Raw genomic sequence first — 15,397 nt, 5'->3', positions numbered from 1 at the left:
TCCGTCGCCGTCGCCGTCGCCGCCGCGCGCGCGCGCATCGTCGCTCGCGGCGTCGGTCGTCGCGGCGTCTGCCGGTGTCGCCGCGTCCGCCCGGACGTCCGACCAGGCGCCGTGGAGCGTAGTCGCAGGAGGCGCAGGCGACGACAAGCCTGGGCGATCGGGAACGACGTCGCCCTGCTCGGCCACCGCCTCCTTCAACGCAGTGGCCGCGTGCGCGTCTCGCCGTCGCACTTCAGCGAGGGAGGACGATCGGACGGCGCGATGGCGATCTGGCGGCGTTGGTGGCGCGGCGCGGCGACTCAGCGGCATCGCGTTCGGCCTCTCCGAGAAACGGTAGGGTACCCTACAACGGCGGAGACGGAATGGGCCAGGAACGTGAAAGATTACATAATCTTTCAAAGATTACATAATCTTTCAGTACGAGTACGAGTACGTGGACGTATGATATTTAGTCAGGTTTTCGGAGAAAAACGCGGAAGGAGATCCGACTCGCATTCGTATGGGCATTTCAGTCAGAGAGGAGCCTTCCGGAGGTGTAATTTTTACCTGAAGCTGCTTTTTTTTCGCTAAAAGTGAAACCACCCCCTTTCCAGCGCCATTTCCGCTGATTTCTCCGCAGTAAATGACATCATATTCTTACAGCTTACGACGTTCGACGATATGTAGAGCAACTCTTCTCAGCATGACGTTCCAATCCGGGGTCTTCCGGGGACGCCATGACCGCGCAAACACGCGCCTTTTAGAACGGTGCAAAAAATACATCTCGAGAACCAAAAAAAATTTCACCTGCGAAATTTCGCCAGAGCACACAATAGAAACTCTGGCCTTCGCTACGGAAGCGCCAGCAACATCGCATTCTTCATCGTAACCGATGTCATATTCTAGTCGAAATCGACGCATCATGTCATGATAAACGATTCTTCTCACTTCAACCATGCCGTTTACGTCCATACAGCGACGCCATGGTCGCGCAAACACGCGGACATGACACTGCAAAAAAAAAAAATCGGGCGATATTTTGACGCGAAGGGCCCGCGCGCTGAATACGACAAGGGCGGCGCAGGACCGTCGCAAATGACATCGCGATAGTGAGAGAAAGTGTTCCCAATACCATGATGACGCCGTTCGTGCAATAATATAACACCACTTACTGTCAAGAAAAAGACATCGTCGGCGCTCGAAGTGCGCGAGGTAGTCTGAAATGGGCTTGACGGAACGAGCTTCTCGACGAGAATCGTATGGGTATTTCAGTCTGCGCCGCGCGGTCTTCGGAAAAATTACATCTCCGGAAGGCTCCTCTCTGACTGAAATGCCCATACGAATGCGAGTCGGATCTCCTTCCGCTTTTTTCTCCGAAAACCTGTATGTACTCTAGTGTGTCCGCGTACAAACTACTCGTACTGAAAGATTATGTAATCTTTCACGTTCCTGGCCCATTCCGTCTCCGCCCCCTACAACGGACCCTAAACCTGACGTGGACCGCGTCGCTCGTCGTCGTCGCTTCCGAGGACCGCCGCGGAGGGGACGGATCGGTCCCCGCGTCGTTCTCGACGAGGACCGATCGACAACTGGCGTGATCGCGCGACGGGCGTCGCTTCGCGCGAGCGGGCGAGGCGCCGAATCTCGTCGACAGTGACCTGAGGCACCACGCGAGCGCGTGATCAGGGCGAACACCATCACGCGTGAGCGCGCGCAACGGCGGCTGGGTGGATTCGGTTCTCTCGTCTCGAGCCAAGTTTGGCAACGCGCGTGTCGGAGCTCGTCGTTGACGTGGGGTCTACAAAAGTTTTTCACCCATCGCCTGGTTTCAACATTTGATCGCTCCCCCTTTCAACTGACCGGTGAACTTTTTTTGTATGGAATGGCCCGCCTGAGTGGCAAAAGAATGCGTTCCCCCCCCTCTCCATCGCACAACGACGACGCGCGGCGGCCGCGGCGCGTCATGACGCAGCTCGCGAACCTCGCGCCGGGCCACCGCGAAACGAGACCGCACGTCCTCGCGGAGGCGCAGGTCCGAAGGGACGCGAACGACCGCGCGCGCGTCGCCTTCAACGCGCGCGCGGAGAAGGCGAAGGAGAGAACTACCGCGGAAGACGCGAAATGCGACGACGGACGAGACGCAGACGCGGCGCGACGACCGCGGCGGCAGCGCGCGAGCACGTCCAATCCGAACGACGCGGGCGCCCTCCCGGGCGTACGGGAGACGACCGACGACGACGTCGCGGGCGCCGCACATCTCGCGGTCGCGTCCACGCTCGCCGCGAAGGGCCGCGTCGCGGAGGCGGAGTGCGTCCTGTTCAACGTCCTTCGCGCGCGCCCGAACGACGCGGGCGCGCGATGGCTGCTGCGTCAGATCCGCGAACCGAGCGGCGCGGTCCCGGGGAGGGGGCCGCCGAAGACGAAGGCGACGCCGAAACCGCCGCAACCCGAGCCGGAGGTGCCGCTCGAGGAGCTCTTCGCGCGGTTGAAGGGCGCGCCGGAGCCGCCGGGAGGCCGTCGAGTCGCAGAGCTGATGAAACGTCTCGACCGCGAGATGGGCGAGCGTGAGACGCCGATGCTCGTCGGCGTCGGGCCCGCGCCGCGGATGGACCTCGGGCCCGTGCGCGGCCGCCCCGCGGCGGGCGCGAGCGTCGTGACGCTGAGCGACCTCGACGACGAGCTCGCGAAGAAGAAAGCGCGGCTGGCGGAGGAGCGGCGGCGGGACATGGAGGTGCGTTCTGATTCGCGCGGGTCCCCGCGCGAGGACTTTTCCCGGTGATTGCGAGTCTCTCCGCCCGCCGCCGCTCGCTTTCAATCCCGACGCGCACACCTCGACGAAGGCCTTTCAACTCCGCTTCTGACGCCTTTGAATTCCACCCCGACGTTCCGTTCGCTAAATGTGTGGACGTGCAGTTCGACGCGCGCGTGGCCGCGGATGAACGCGCGGCGATCGCGAGGGAGGACGCCGCCGCCGCCGACGCCAAACGGCGCGCGACGCGGGAGCAAAAGTTTGGCCTCGACGCGCAGCAGAGGGTGGACCGCGAGCGGCGCGATCAGCTCTGGGCGGAGGAGAAGAGGAAGGGGCTGGAGGCGACACGCGGGGGGCGGGAGTCTTCTGAGAAGACTGAGGTTGGCAGAGGGAGCGTCGCCGTCATCGGCGGGGAGGAGATGGCGCCGCGGGGGAAAAAGACGCGCGAGCCGCCGAAGCGGAGGGCGCTCGCGCCGTTCGCGTTCAGGCGGTAGAAGAGGCGGGCCCTTCGCGTTCGTTCGCGGCTGATACGACAGAGAGTACAACAGCGTATTTATTATAAACAACAACAACGTGATAGGTCGAATCGAGTCGTCCCCTGCTTCCTTCACGACGTCGCGTCGCTCGCTTCGGAGGAGGAGTCGCCCGACGCGTCGTCGTCTGATGACGACGACGATGTCGCGTCTCCCTCCTCGTCGTCGTCGTCGTCGCTCTCGTCGTCGTCGAGCTCGATCTTCTGACGCAACACCTGCGCATACTGCGCGACGATCGCGTCGTTCGGCGCCAGCGCCGCGACTGCGAAGAGAGAGAGAGAGAGAGAGGCGCGCGGGGTGTCATCAGCGCGAGCGGAGGGAAGGGCGCGGGGAAGGACGACGGACTGCCTCTGGGAGACTGCGAGACGTCGACGCACGTTCGTCGCACGTCGCGAGCGCGTCTTCGTATCGCCCCGCCTTGACGTGCTCCACGAGCGCCTGCTTCATCTCCACGATGCGCTTCGCGCTCGCGGACGGCGCGGACGGCGCGCCGTCGTCCGCGCGCGCGGCCGTCGTCGCCGCCATCCGGGGAGTGCCTGGATGTCACCGTTTGGTTTCGTGAGCACTTAATTTTTTTCTCCGGCGCGGCGTCCGTTCGCGTAGTACGTACGCGCTCGCTGCGTATGCGCAATTAGTCATCGGAGCACCGAATCTTGCCGCCGGCCAACCAGAACGTCGCGCTCGACGCCAGTTGGAAAGCGAACGACCGCGGACCGCGACCGCCAACCGGCGGATGCGAACGAACGCCGCGCGTGTCATCTCCGCGCGCGCTTCTCACGGTACCGACCACGATGGCTGCCACCGCGCTCGGTCAGAGCGTCTTCCTGGGGGTCGCCCCCCGCGTCGCCGCCAAGGTGCGCGTCCGCCGTCGGACCACGTCGCAGCGCCGCGCGTCGCCCCCGCGCGCGGCTCGTTTATCCGGATCTCGAAACGCAATCGGAACGATCGAAACTCCGAGCGACCCCGCGTCCATCTCCTGACGCCGCGTCCTCCACCCTATCCGCAGGCGCCGAAGCGCGGCCGGAAAGCCTCGCCCGCGCCCGCCGCCGCCGCCGCCGACCTTCGCGGCGACGACGGCGACGACGCGCGAGCGACGACGACGACGACGCGCGTTCTCAAGACCGCGTCCGTCGCGCTCGGCGTCTCGCTCCTCCTCGATCAGTCCTCCGCGGGCCCCGCGCACGCGGTCACCGCGCGCCTCGAGGGCACGGAGACCGCGCGCGTCCTCGAGGCGGCCGCGGACGTGAAGAAGGGGAAGAAGCCCTCCTCTCCCGCGACCGCGCCGGCGACAACGGTGAAGCGCGCCGTCCCCGCCTCCGCGGGCGGCCGCGCCGTCCCCGGCGTGCGCGCGTCGTCGGCGGCGCTGCCGGAGGTGAAGTACGAGGTTCCCGCGCCGGTGAAGAAGAGCGCGGCGTCGTCGAAGGCGGTCGTCGCGTCGGACCCGGTCGCGGACTTTTACGCGACGTACGACGTCCCGGTCGCGAAGCCGGTGACGAAGGCGGTCGCGACCATGCCGGTCGCGGCGCCCGCGGCCGCGCCGAAGAAGGCGGCGGCACCGACGCCCTCGAAGCCGAAGCCGTCGTCGTCGTCGTCGTCGTCGAAGGCGTACTCGAGCGCGCAGGTCGTGAAGACCGCGCCGATCCCGAAGACCGCCGGTCAGTCGTCGACCGCGAAGGTGTCCGGCAAGGCGGCGAAGGCGAACCTCGCGGAGCTCAAGGTGGAAGCCCCCGAGGCGACGAAGGGCGCGAAGCGAGGGATGCAACTCAGCAAGGAGAAGCCGAAGACGCGTCTGGAGAAGATCGCCGCCGGCGGCGGCCTCGCGGCGCTCGGGTTCGGCGCCGCGAAGGCGGGTGCGGGAGGCGCCGCGAAGGGCGCGGGCGCGAAAGCCGCCGTCGGCGCCACCGTCGTCGACGCGTACGAAGCCGCCGCGGTCGTCGTCGCCGGAGGGGCGGTCTCCGGCGTCGGGAACTCGGTGATCGCGCGAAACTCGCGCGTGCGGAACGTGCGGAAGACGCCGGACGGGGAGCTGCCGCTGCCGATTCAGACCGCGCTCGCGCTGTCGATCCCGGCGTCGTTCGCGTTCACGATCTTCCAGGTGCTCCAGTCGCTCTGATGATAAGGCTTAGACTTTTTTTTAACAACAGAACACCGCACCGACGGACGCGAGAGAAGTACGGAAGTACCTACAGTAATACCCTCATCTCGCGGCGTCGCCTCGTCAGTCGCTCGCTCGCGCTCGCGTCGCCCCCGCGTTCTCCGCGTCGCCGCCCCCCGCCCCAACCCCCGTCGTCGTCGTCACCACCACCGAACTCTGCCCGCCCTCCAGCGCGCGCCAGAACGACGCGCGGCGCGTCGCGCCCCCCCGCCCTCTCGCGAACGCGCCCAAACACGCGCTCGTGCACGTCGTGCTCCCGGGCTTCTCCACCCCGCGCGCGATCATGCACAGGTGCGACGCGCGCGCGACGACCATCACGCCCGCGGCGTTCGTGAGCTCTCTGATCTCCCTCGCGACGTCGCGCGTGAGCCGCTCCTGGACTTGAAGTCGGCGGCCGTGCCGCGCGACGACGGATTCGAGGACGTCGCGCGACGGCGCGCGCGCGCCCGATCCGGAGTTCGCCGTGATGATCGCGACGTGCACCGCGCCGTGGAACGGCAGGAGGTGGTGCTCGCAGAGCGTCGCGAGCGGGACGTCGCGCTCGATCGTCATCGTCGTCGTCGTCGTCGTCGTCGTCGTCGCGGCGGCGGCGGGGGAGGTTTCCGGTTTCGTCGCGCCGTCGCCGTCGCCGACGCCGACGCCGCGTTTCCGCTTCTTCGCCGCCTCGCCCTTCCCTCCGTTGCCCAGCCGCGGCATGCCGTGCCCCGCCCTCGACGCGGCCATCAAGTCCGCGTACTTCCGCGCGGTCGCGACCAGCTTCGCCTCCGACATCGACGCGGACCCCCCTCCCGGCGGTCGCTTGTCCAACCCGAGCGCGCGCATCATGCGCTCGACAGCGTGCGCCGCCGCCGCGGGCGCGATCGGGATCGGCGGCGGCGTCTCGACGTCGCTCCCCCTCCCCCTCCCGCTCCCGCCGTCGACGTCCTGCTCCTCGCAGGACGCGTTCGACGCGGACGGCGACGACCCGCGGTCGGACGCGTCGCCGTCGACGGTCGCAGCGCCGGTCGCCAGGTCTTCTTCTCCGTTTTCGTTTTCGTTTTCGTCATCGTCATCGTTTTCGTTTCCGTTTTCGTTCGGTTCCCCCGTCACGTCCGCGGCGGTCGCCGTCGACGCGCTCGTCCACGCCTCGTCGTCGCCGTCGCCGCCTGGATGGCTTCTCGGCGTGAGGCACCCGCAGCTCTCGTCGGGATAATATCTCGTCGCGGCGATTCGATCCGCGAACCGCCTCGACGCGAGCGACGATTCGATCCGCGCCCCGCCGCCGCCGCCGCGCAACCCGACGCCGGGCCCGACGCCGCGTCCCACGCTCGCGCCGAGCATCGCCTCGAACTCCTCGCGATACCCCTCCGCGTCGCCGTCCTCGCCGTCGTCGACGAAGCACCCGAGCGCGGCGGCGCCGACGCGCCGCGATGGACCGAACGGCCCCATCTGCGATCCCTCGAGGAACACCGACACCCCGCGCGGGGACGCGCCGGCGTCGAGCGCTTCCGCGACGTCGCGCGCGAGACGCGACGGCGTCTGCACGCGCCGCGCGAACACCTCCGCGACTCTCGCCACCTTGGACAGCCCCACGATGACGCCGTCTCTCGGGACGTATCCGACGTGGCATCGCCCGTAGAACGGCATGAGGTCGTCCTCGGACGTGCTGAAGAACGGGATGTCTCTGACGACGACGACCCCCGCGCGCGATCGCCCGCGCGCGTCGTCGTCGTCGTCGTCGTCGTCATCCTCCTCCTCCCCCCCGTCCTCCTCCGCTCCCCTCTCAAATCCTCCCGCCGCGGCCGCCTCCCTCTCCTGGTCCTCGCGGAGTCCCGGCTCGTTGAACAGCGCGGACCCGACGGCGTCGACCGCGCTCATCGCGTAGCCGCGCGTCGCGAACGCCAGCGCCTTCGCCACGCGCTTCGGCGTGTCGCGCAGGCCCTCGCGCTCGACGTCCTCCCCGAGCGCGCGGAGCATGTCGCGCACCGCGCGCTCGAGCTCGCGCGCGTCGACGATCGCCGCCGCTCCGTCGGCGTCGGCGTCGGCGTCGGGCGCGCGATCGGTCGTCATCGTCGTCGTCGTCGCGCGCCGCGCCCCGCGCGCGATCGGCGAGTGATGACGGTTCTCGGACGACGCCTCGCGCGGTGCGCGCGCGGTCGCCGCCGGCGCGGCGCTGAGCCGCACAGTTCGTCGTACTACGTTTTGGCGACTACTCTGACTGATCGCGCGTTGGTGTCGCGAATGGATTTTCGGGCCTCTCAAACACGCGCTTTCTGAGCCAACGATGAAACCATCGATAACAGTCGATCCGATCGGACACACGTCGGAGGCTTTCATTCGCATCCTCGCGCGACGCAGAGGACGAGGATGTCCACGACCGCTGAGGACGCGACGATGGTGCGTCCCGCGACGTTCGCGCGCGCCTCTGTCTTCTCCTCCTCCCCCCGCGGCAGGCAGCGCCCTCGACGGGCGCATCTCGTCGAACGCCAAGATATCATCATCGAAAAATCATCTCATCCAATATTTTGTTTCCTCCGACACCGCCCTCATCGTCCGCCCCGTTCCCTCCTCTCATCCCCGCAGGACGTCGAGGCGCCGCCGACGCCGTCCGCGGACGCCGCCGTCGCGGCGAACGACGCGAACGCGAACGCGAACGACACGATCACCCCGCGCGACCCTCTCCTCGCCTCCGACGCCTCCAAGCTCTCCATGCGAACGTCGCCGTCGGCGTTCGCGGGCGAGAGAGCGTCGATGCAGAGGTCGCAATTCGGCGAGCAGGTGGAGGCGGGGAAGCGCACGTCCCCGTCCGTCGGGTTCGCGACCGCGTCCAGGTTCCCCTGGCTCGAGAAGCCGGACTCCCCGAAAGCGCCGCGGCCGCCGTCGTACGCGGTCCCGGGGCCGGGCGCCTACGCGCCCGCCGCCGCCGTCGGGGATCAGGCGCGTTCTGATCGATTGATTCATCACGCCGGTTCCCGTACGACCGCGTTCACACTGGTCCCCATACGACCGCGTCGCCGTGGTGAACGCCGTTCCTTAAGGACTTTCTCTCCCGGCGGTCATTTCTCTCCGCACAGGGTCCCTCGCTTTCAATCCCGACACACCGCGATGCCTTTCAACTCCGCTTCTGACGCCTTTCGACTCCACCCCGACGTCGCTTCGAACGACGCTTTGAACGACCCGCCGCAGATCCTCGCCGAGCGTCGCACGTGCCCGCGCGCGGCGTTCGGCAAGGCGCATCGATTCGCGACCGCGCCGAAGCGCAATCGCGCGCCGGACCCGGGGACGTACCCTCTGCCGCCGTCGCTCGGGAAGCAGCCGGACAGCACCAAAGAGACCGGCGCGACGATCTCGTTCACGCGCGGGAGTCGAGAGGTGTCGTCGGGCGCGGTGGAAGCCGGGAGAGACGCGCCGCCGTCGACGCGGTACACGCTGAAGGATTCGCTCACGAACTCGCCGTACAAGTCGATCGCGTTCACGCGAGACAAGCGCGCGATAGGCGACGGCGCGAAGAAGCGCGCGGACGAGCGCGACGGCGGCTCCGGGCCCGGACCCGGCGCGTTTCGAGCGGAGCGCTCCGTCGGTCCGCAGACGCGCAGCGGCCGGCGGCGCGCGCCGTCCGCGTCGTTCGGGACGTGCTACCGCGACCAGGCCGCGAAGGCGAGCTTGAGTCGCGAGCAGGCGAGCGCGATCTTGGGAGGGAGGATGGGGCCGGGGCCCGCGGTCGAGCCCCCGGGACCGGGCGGACTCGGCGCGCAGGTCCGTCGGCGGATCGATCGATCGTTCGCGAACTCGTTTCATCGTTTTCTTCCAGTCTCTCGCTTTCACTCTGGTCGCGTTCATCGACCGAGAATCGACCGCGACGCCGATCGACTGACCGATCAACTTTTCTTTACACACCGTACGCACGCGCTACAGATTCGCAGCGCCAGGAGGAGCGCGCCGTCCGTCGGGTTCACGAGAGGGAAGCGTTTCGGGAAGGGCGAGGACGCGGGCAAGGTCGACACCCCGGGGCCGGGGTCGTACCGATGCTGAGGAAAAAAACGCGTCGGTCGCCGGCCGCGAGGCACCGCGTGTATGTATAAGTAGAGACGTTTTGATCGATCGTCGTCATCACAAGAAAGTCATCAAATCGTCGCACCCGCTATCTTCTCCATCCTCCCCGCCGTTCTAACAACGCAAATCGACGATCAGAACGCGAGGCGCGTGAAGAACCACCGGCTCTTGCCCGTCTTGAACCGCTCCTCCAAAACCTTCTTCGCCTCCTTCCTCGCCGCGACCTTCTTCGTCGCGTTGTCCAGAACGTCGGGGGTCACCGTCGTCTTCAGGTCCACGTCCAGCGTGTACCGCGTCGGCATGAGGTGGTTGTAGTTCACCGTCTTGATGAACGTCTTCACGCGCGAGTGCTTGTCCTGCTGCTTCTTCGTCTGCTTCTTCGTGACCTAGAGAAGACGAGAGTAGGATGGACGGACGGACGGCGGTCAGAAGACGAACGACGGTACGCGCGAGCGAACGAAATGAAACGAAATGAACGCTGCGCTGCTAGGGTTTCTCGTCGGTCGCTCGCGCGGCGACGACGGACGGACCGCGCGCGACGCGCGCGACGACGCGACGGCGCGAGGAGACGTCGCGATCGTCGGACGCGCGCGCGTCGCGAGCGCGCGCGTCGAGAGGAGGGTCGACGCGCGCGCGCGCGACGCGAGGCGCGCCGTCTTCCGTCGCGGCGATGCGCGCGCGTTTCGTCTCCATCCGTCGTCGTCGCGGGCGCGAGAAAAAAACACATCTGCCGAGCGTTCACGCACCTTGCGGGGATACGTGCTAAGACCGCAGACGAGCGCGTGCCCGTACGGGCGGGAGGAGGTGCCCTCGTCGTAGTTCTTGACGATGACGGCCTTCTTGCCCGCGTAGCGGCCGTTGAGGACCACGACGACCTTGTTCGCCTGAGGAGGACGCGGCGCGGGAAATCGTAGACGGTGAGCGCGAGCGAGTCGTGAATGGAATGGACGACGGCGAGGACGGATCTTCGCGCGCGGCGGACGGCGCCGCGCGGCGTCGCGAGCGCGGAGACGAGCGAGGATACGACGCGCACCTTGAGGAACTTCACCATCCTGAAGTCTGTCGCAACGACGTGCTGTCGAGCGTCGCGTAAAGAGGGAGCGAGCGCGCGTCCTTCGCGGCTTAAGTACACGGCGAAATAATAGGGCTTGAGCGCTCCGCTCGGTCTGGTCACTCGGTCGGCCGCGGCAGTGGCGACAGGCAGCTGCCGGATGCGATCGCGCTCAGGCAACAACGAACCGAGGTTCGGCCTCCGACAACTACAACAGCGCGGCACTCCCCCCATGCGCGCCGGGGCGGCGTCCGCGGTCGACGTCGCCGCGACGCGTCCACCGCGCGTCGTCGCTCGCGGGTCGCGCGCGGCTCCGCGCGCGTCGCCGCCGCGGCCGATGTCGCGCCCGGCGGCGCCGACGTCGCCGCTCAGCCCCGAGGTCGCGGAGATGTTGCTTCGGTTCGACGACGACGACGACGACGACGACGACGAGACGACGGCGTGGCGGTTCGAGGAAGACACCGGCGCGATCGACTGGAGACGCGCGCCTCCGTGCCCGCCTCCCTCGAGCGCGTCATCGCGGACCGTCGCGCGGTCGGAGCCCGCGAGGGCGCTTCGACGCCTCGCGACCGTCTCGCTGCGTCGCGTCGCGCGCGGCGAGCTGCGATCGCGAGCCGACGACGAAGCCGCGCACGGACCGCTCCTCGAGCGCCTCCACCGCGACCTCCGCGCCATCGCGAACGACGAGAAGGAGGAGGAGGAGGAGGAGGAGGAGGAGGAATTGGACGACGCGCCCGCGGCCGCTCCCCGACGGCGGCGACGCCGCTCCTCGTACGTGATCCTAGCCCTGAGCCTCGCGATCCTGGAACGACGCGTCGCGGACCTCTACGTCGCCGACGGCGCGCGGTCGCCGCTGCTGTCCGAGGTGCTGGCGTCGTCGCGCGTCGCGGAGGCGCTGACGACGCGTGCTGACGTGGAAGATGACGTGGAAGATGACGTGGACGCGACGTGGCCGCTTCGAATGGCGCTGGACCCGCGGTGCTTGAACCTTCGAAACGTGACGTGGCACGGGTTCCTCCTCCCCGCGGACGCGCGGCCGGAGCTCGCGGCGTTGGCGCTGACGCTCGCGGCGTCGATACCGCCGCCGCGAGGACGAGGACGACGCGGAGGAGGTTTGAATTCAAAAACGACAGCGACAGACGGCGGCGACGGGACGCGCGATCTCGAGCGATGCGAACGCGAACTCCTCGCGCGCGCGCCGTCGCTCGGCGGCTCGGCGATCGCCGACGCCGACGCCGCCGAACGCGCGCGGCGCGTCGTGGCGCGCTCGAGCTTCCTGCCCCCCGGGTGGCGCGCGCCCGCGGGCGACGCGATCGAGGACCTCCTGCGCGACGGCGACGACGCTTCGTTCGTCGCCGTCGTCGCCGTCGCCGTGGAAGCGGCGCTGCGCGCGACGTTCGCGAAGGTGCGTTGTTTTTATCAGACTGCGTCCCGTACGACCCCATTCGCGTGCTGTGGTGTACGTCGTTTCTTAAGGACTGACTTTCCACCCCGGTCGGTTTCAACGCTCGCTCGACCCAACCCACCCTACGCCGCCGTTCGACTGACCGGACAGCTCGACCGGACGTCCCCTATCGAAGGTGAACGACGACGAGAGCGTCCTCGTCGCGCGCGCGGGGGAATACTACGCGACCCTTGACGGGTTCGGGCGGACGCACGTGCACGACGTGCTCCTGCATCCGCTCCGACCCCTCCCGGCGAATAATGAGGGAGGAGGACTGAAAGGAAGCGCGAGGGAGAACGCGCTCCCGGCGTCGCTCCCGCCGAGCGTCCGCGCCGCGCTCGAAGACCTCTTCCTTCGCGATCGCGGACCGGGTCTGCGCGCGACGTTCGCGCACGGGTCCGTCGACCTCGCGCCGCGGCCGGAGGTGCGAGGCGGCGCGTGCGCGCGGCTGTTATTGTGCATCGCGCTGGAGATGTGCGCGCTGCATCCTCCCCTTGAAACTGAAACGTTCGACGACGAAGCGTTATCACGATGGCGCGAAGACGTCGAGCGACTGCGCGGCGTCGACGGCGCCGGCGGCGCGTTGCGCGGCTACGAGCCGGCGTTTCATCCCATCGCGCGCGCGAGAGCGTCGCTCGACGCGGCGGTCGCGGAGATGTCCGCGCGCGACGGCTCTGGCTCGGCCGCGCGGTTCGCGTTCGAGATCGTCCCGGCGAGCGCGGACGAAGATACGGTGACCGTGACGGTCGCGGCGCCCTCAGGGGGGGTCCGCGTCGCGTTCACGGAAAAGACGAGCAAGACGGGGTCCGCCGCCGCCGCGGACGAGCCCGTCGTCGCGAGCGCCCTGCGCGACGTCCTCGCCGCCGACGCCGACGCGGCGCCGACCGCGGCGCGGGAGATCGCGCGCGCGTTTCTTCTCGGGGAGACGGTGGCGGCGGCGGCGGCGGCGGCGGCGCCGAAGTACTCGCACCCGCCGCCGCCGCCGCCCGGCCCTTCGCCCGGGGCGGAGTGCCTTCGCGCCGCCGCGGACGAGATCGCCGCCGCGGCCGTCGCGTTCGACGCGCACGTCGATCGCCTCGCGCGCGCGGTGGAGACGCGGGAGGCGAGGAGCAACCACCGCAGACAGCTGTGCGCGCTCTCGCGCGCGCGAAGAACCGTGCGCGGCGGGCTGACGGCGGCGCTCGTCGCCGTCGAGGCGTTCATCGCGCACGACGCGGACGACGACGACGACGACTGGGCGCGACGGCGGTTGCTGTCGTACGTCGCGTCGGTTCGGAGCGCGTGCGCGCGAGGGCAGGGCGTCGACGCGGCGCGGGTCGCGGCGGGGTTTTGGCGGACGCGCGCGGGGAGAACGGTGATCCAGCGCGCGAAGCGAGCGAATTCGTCGCGTTGTCTCGCGACGAGCGAGCGAGTGAATGAAGAGATCGTCATGTTATCATTGACATAAGTAGCTCTAGGCGTAGCTAATAGACATATAAATGTGATAGATAGGTGGGTATATGGTAAGCGAACAGGGTAAATCAGTATAAGGTAAGGCGGTGCCCGCGCCGGCGTCGAGGCGTCGGCGCGGCCCCGCGTCGCGAATGCCACCGTCGCGCGACGGAGGCATTTAGGGTATGACAACACGATGCGTGGTGTCCTCATCACGGCGCCGCGGCGACCTCCTTCAGGAGCTTGAGGTTATCCGCGATGATCTTCGTGGACGGCGAGATCCGGTAGTTGATGTCGTTCGCCTTGGCCCACGCCTTCAAGATGGGCCGCAGCGCGTGGTACCGATACCGCGGCATCGTCGGAAACAGGTGATGCTCGAGCTGCGTGTCCATCCCACCCCAGATCCACGTCTCGAGCGGCCCGAACACCGTCTCCGCGTCGCGCGTCGAGCGGAACTGCCCTTCCACGTACTCCGCGCCTTCGCCGTACTCCATGATCTCCTCGCTCTGATGTGTCGCGCTCACGAGAGACGCGACGATGAACCCGGAGAGGAAGACGCTCCCGATCGCCACCTGCCACGGCATGCAAAACGCGAGCCACGCGTAGTTGGCGCCGAGCAGCACGAGCTCTTTCTTGTCCTTCCGCCTCCACGCGCTCTCCGCGCTGTGGAACCGCCACAGCCAGAACATGATCGACAGCAGCGGATACCCGAAGATGTGCTGGTACTTACGCAGCGGCGAGTCCGGTCGCCCCGACTCGCTCGGCGGCCGAAGGAAGAAAAACGGCTCCATCATCACGTCGTTGTCCATGTGCTCCTCGTTCGTGAACGTGTGGTGCATGCTGTGCTTTTGCGACCACCACTCCACGCCGTGGCCGTTCAACAGCGTCGGCATGTACCTCAAGGCCTCGCACAGCGGCCCGCGGCCGTGGACGTAATCGTGCCCGAGCCAGCCCGCCTGCACCATCCCGAGCCCGAGCAGCACCGTGGACATCACCGGGTTCGAGTACGCGAAGAACTGCCCGGCGGCGTACAGGCCCAGCACTTGCACGAGCGCCCACGTCTCTTTCAGCCAGTCGCGTTTGAAGAAGCCGTCCGCCTCGAGCTTCTTGCGGAACTCGCGGAAGCTCATGGACGCGGCGTACTCCGACGGCGTCGGCGTCTTGAGCTCCTTCTCCGGCGGCGGGTCGCACCTCGGGAGCTTCGCGAGCCTGTCCGCCGCCTTCGACGAGCCGTTCGGGCCGTACGAGTGGAGCGCGTAGAACGCGTCCGTGCCGTCGCGACCGTCGAAAAAGTGGATCCACCGTTCTCCCCCCGGGTGCGCCTTGGCCCACCCCGCGCAGTCGTACCACTGGTCGTCGATCTTGATTCGCACGGGCTCGCCCTTGGGCTTAATGTTGACCGGCTTCGCGGACTCCGCGCTGAGCGGGTTCGTGTTGTTCTTGATGACGACCTTCTCCTTCGGGGGTTCCGCGTCGCCGCTCGGGGCGGGATACGCGATCGAGGCGCGCACGCGCGTCGTCGTCTTCGAGACCGCCCTCGCGGACGCGCGGACGCGACGACGCGAGGAGGAGGAGGAGGAGGAGGACGCGGCGTCGGCGCGGACGGCGCCGGCGCAGAGCGCGGACGCGCTCATGCTGAGCGTGTGCGTCGCCATCGTGCGCGCGCGTTACTGCGATCGGCGAAGACGCGCGATCGGTTCAAAGGATCGCGATTCAACGACCGCGCGCGATTGTTTTCGCGTCGACGTCGACGACGTCGATGGAGACGGCGAGCGAGCGAGCGACTTCGGGGTCGTTCGACGCGGGAGCGCGCGCGCGATCCGCGGGAACGGAAAGCGTCGACGGAGACGGAGGCGTGTACGCACCGACCGCGAGGGCTGGGCGTGAGAGTGTGCTACCGGCGAGCGACGGCGCAGCCGGCTCCTTACCCGGCCACGTTTACGTTTCGCGCTAAACAACTTATCGTCAGCTCGCGAAGGGCTGTGATTGGTTGGCCGTTCCCACCACAAAAACGCATACGGAA

At 67.8% G+C, this 15,397-nt stretch overlaps 7 protein-coding genes across 7 annotated transcripts; 4 read left to right on the top strand and 3 right to left on the bottom strand.

The window, feature by feature from the left end:
- Positions 1 to 1,942: 1,942 nt before the first annotated feature.
- On the top strand, positions 1,943 to 3,222 carry MICPUCDRAFT_59796 (uncharacterized protein; the record flags this gene model as incomplete). Its single annotated transcript, XM_003060185.1, has 2 exons — positions 1,943 to 2,710; positions 2,893 to 3,222. The coding sequence occupies 2 exons, from the start codon at positions 1,943 to 1,945 to the stop codon at positions 3,220 to 3,222; spliced, it is 1,098 nt and encodes a 365-aa protein (XP_003060231.1).
- Positions 3,223 to 4,052: 830 nt separating this feature from the next.
- On the top strand, positions 4,053 to 5,374 carry MICPUCDRAFT_59795 (uncharacterized protein; the record flags this gene model as incomplete). Its single annotated transcript, XM_003060184.1, has 2 exons — positions 4,053 to 4,115; positions 4,268 to 5,374. The coding sequence occupies 2 exons, from the start codon at positions 4,053 to 4,055 to the stop codon at positions 5,372 to 5,374; spliced, it is 1,170 nt and encodes a 389-aa protein (XP_003060230.1).
- Positions 5,375 to 5,479: 105 nt separating this feature from the next.
- MICPUCDRAFT_59794 (GTP cyclohydrolase I) lies at positions 5,480 to 7,465 on the bottom strand (the record flags this gene model as incomplete). The annotated part of the gene is made up of 1 exon (XM_003059888.1): positions 5,480 to 7,465. The coding sequence occupies one exon, from the start codon at positions 7,463 to 7,465 to the stop codon at positions 5,480 to 5,482; it is 1,986 nt and encodes a 661-aa protein (XP_003059934.1).
- Positions 7,466 to 7,789: 324 nt separating this feature from the next.
- On the top strand, positions 7,790 to 9,427 carry MICPUCDRAFT_40749 (uncharacterized protein; the record flags this gene model as incomplete). Its single annotated transcript, XM_003060183.1, has 3 exons — positions 7,790 to 7,792; positions 7,979 to 9,151; positions 9,311 to 9,427. The coding sequence occupies 3 exons, from the start codon at positions 7,790 to 7,792 to the stop codon at positions 9,425 to 9,427; spliced, it is 1,293 nt and encodes a 430-aa protein (XP_003060229.1).
- A 48-nt stretch (positions 9,428 to 9,475) lies between these two features.
- Positions 9,476 to 10,536, bottom strand: MICPUCDRAFT_34421 (uncharacterized protein). Its single transcript, XM_003059887.1, has 3 exons — positions 10,482 to 10,536; positions 10,195 to 10,332; positions 9,476 to 9,834 (listed from the first exon to the last, which is right to left on the bottom strand). The coding sequence occupies exons 1-3, from the start codon at positions 10,497 to 10,499 to the stop codon at positions 9,583 to 9,585; spliced, it is 408 nt and encodes a 135-aa protein (XP_003059933.1). The 5' UTR covers positions 10,500 to 10,536; the 3' UTR covers positions 9,476 to 9,582.
- Positions 10,537 to 10,731: 195 nt separating this feature from the next.
- Positions 10,732 to 11,981, top strand: MICPUCDRAFT_40747 (uncharacterized protein; the record flags this gene model as incomplete). The annotated part of the gene is made up of 2 exons (XM_003060182.1): positions 10,732 to 11,904; positions 11,976 to 11,981. The coding sequence occupies 2 exons, from the start codon at positions 10,732 to 10,734 to the stop codon at positions 11,979 to 11,981; spliced, it is 1,179 nt and encodes a 392-aa protein (XP_003060228.1).
- Positions 11,982 to 13,586: 1,605 nt separating this feature from the next.
- Positions 13,587 to 15,008, bottom strand: MICPUCDRAFT_18625 (uncharacterized protein; the record flags this gene model as incomplete). Its single annotated transcript, XM_003059886.1, has 1 exon — positions 13,587 to 15,008. One exon carries the CDS (start codon positions 15,006 to 15,008, stop codon positions 13,587 to 13,589), a length of 1,422 nt encoding a protein of 473 aa, XP_003059932.1.
- Between the last annotated feature and the right edge of the window lie 389 nt (positions 15,009 to 15,397).

The sequence above is a fragment of the Micromonas pusilla genome (assembly GCF_000151265.4).
Source record: "Micromonas pusilla CCMP1545 genomic scaffold MICPUCscaffold_7, whole genome shotgun sequence".
Classification (NCBI taxonomy): domain Eukaryota; kingdom Viridiplantae; phylum Chlorophyta; class Mamiellophyceae; order Mamiellales; family Mamiellaceae; genus Micromonas; species Micromonas pusilla.
This window is presented reverse-complemented; position numbering and strand designations above follow the sequence as displayed.

Coding starts and splice junctions, on each gene's coding strand:
- MICPUCDRAFT_34421 (XM_003059887.1), bottom strand. Junction 9,835..10,194: donor TTAGCACGTATCCCCGCAAG/GTGCGTGAACGC, acceptor CGTCTTCTCTAG/GTCACGAAGAAGCAGACGAA.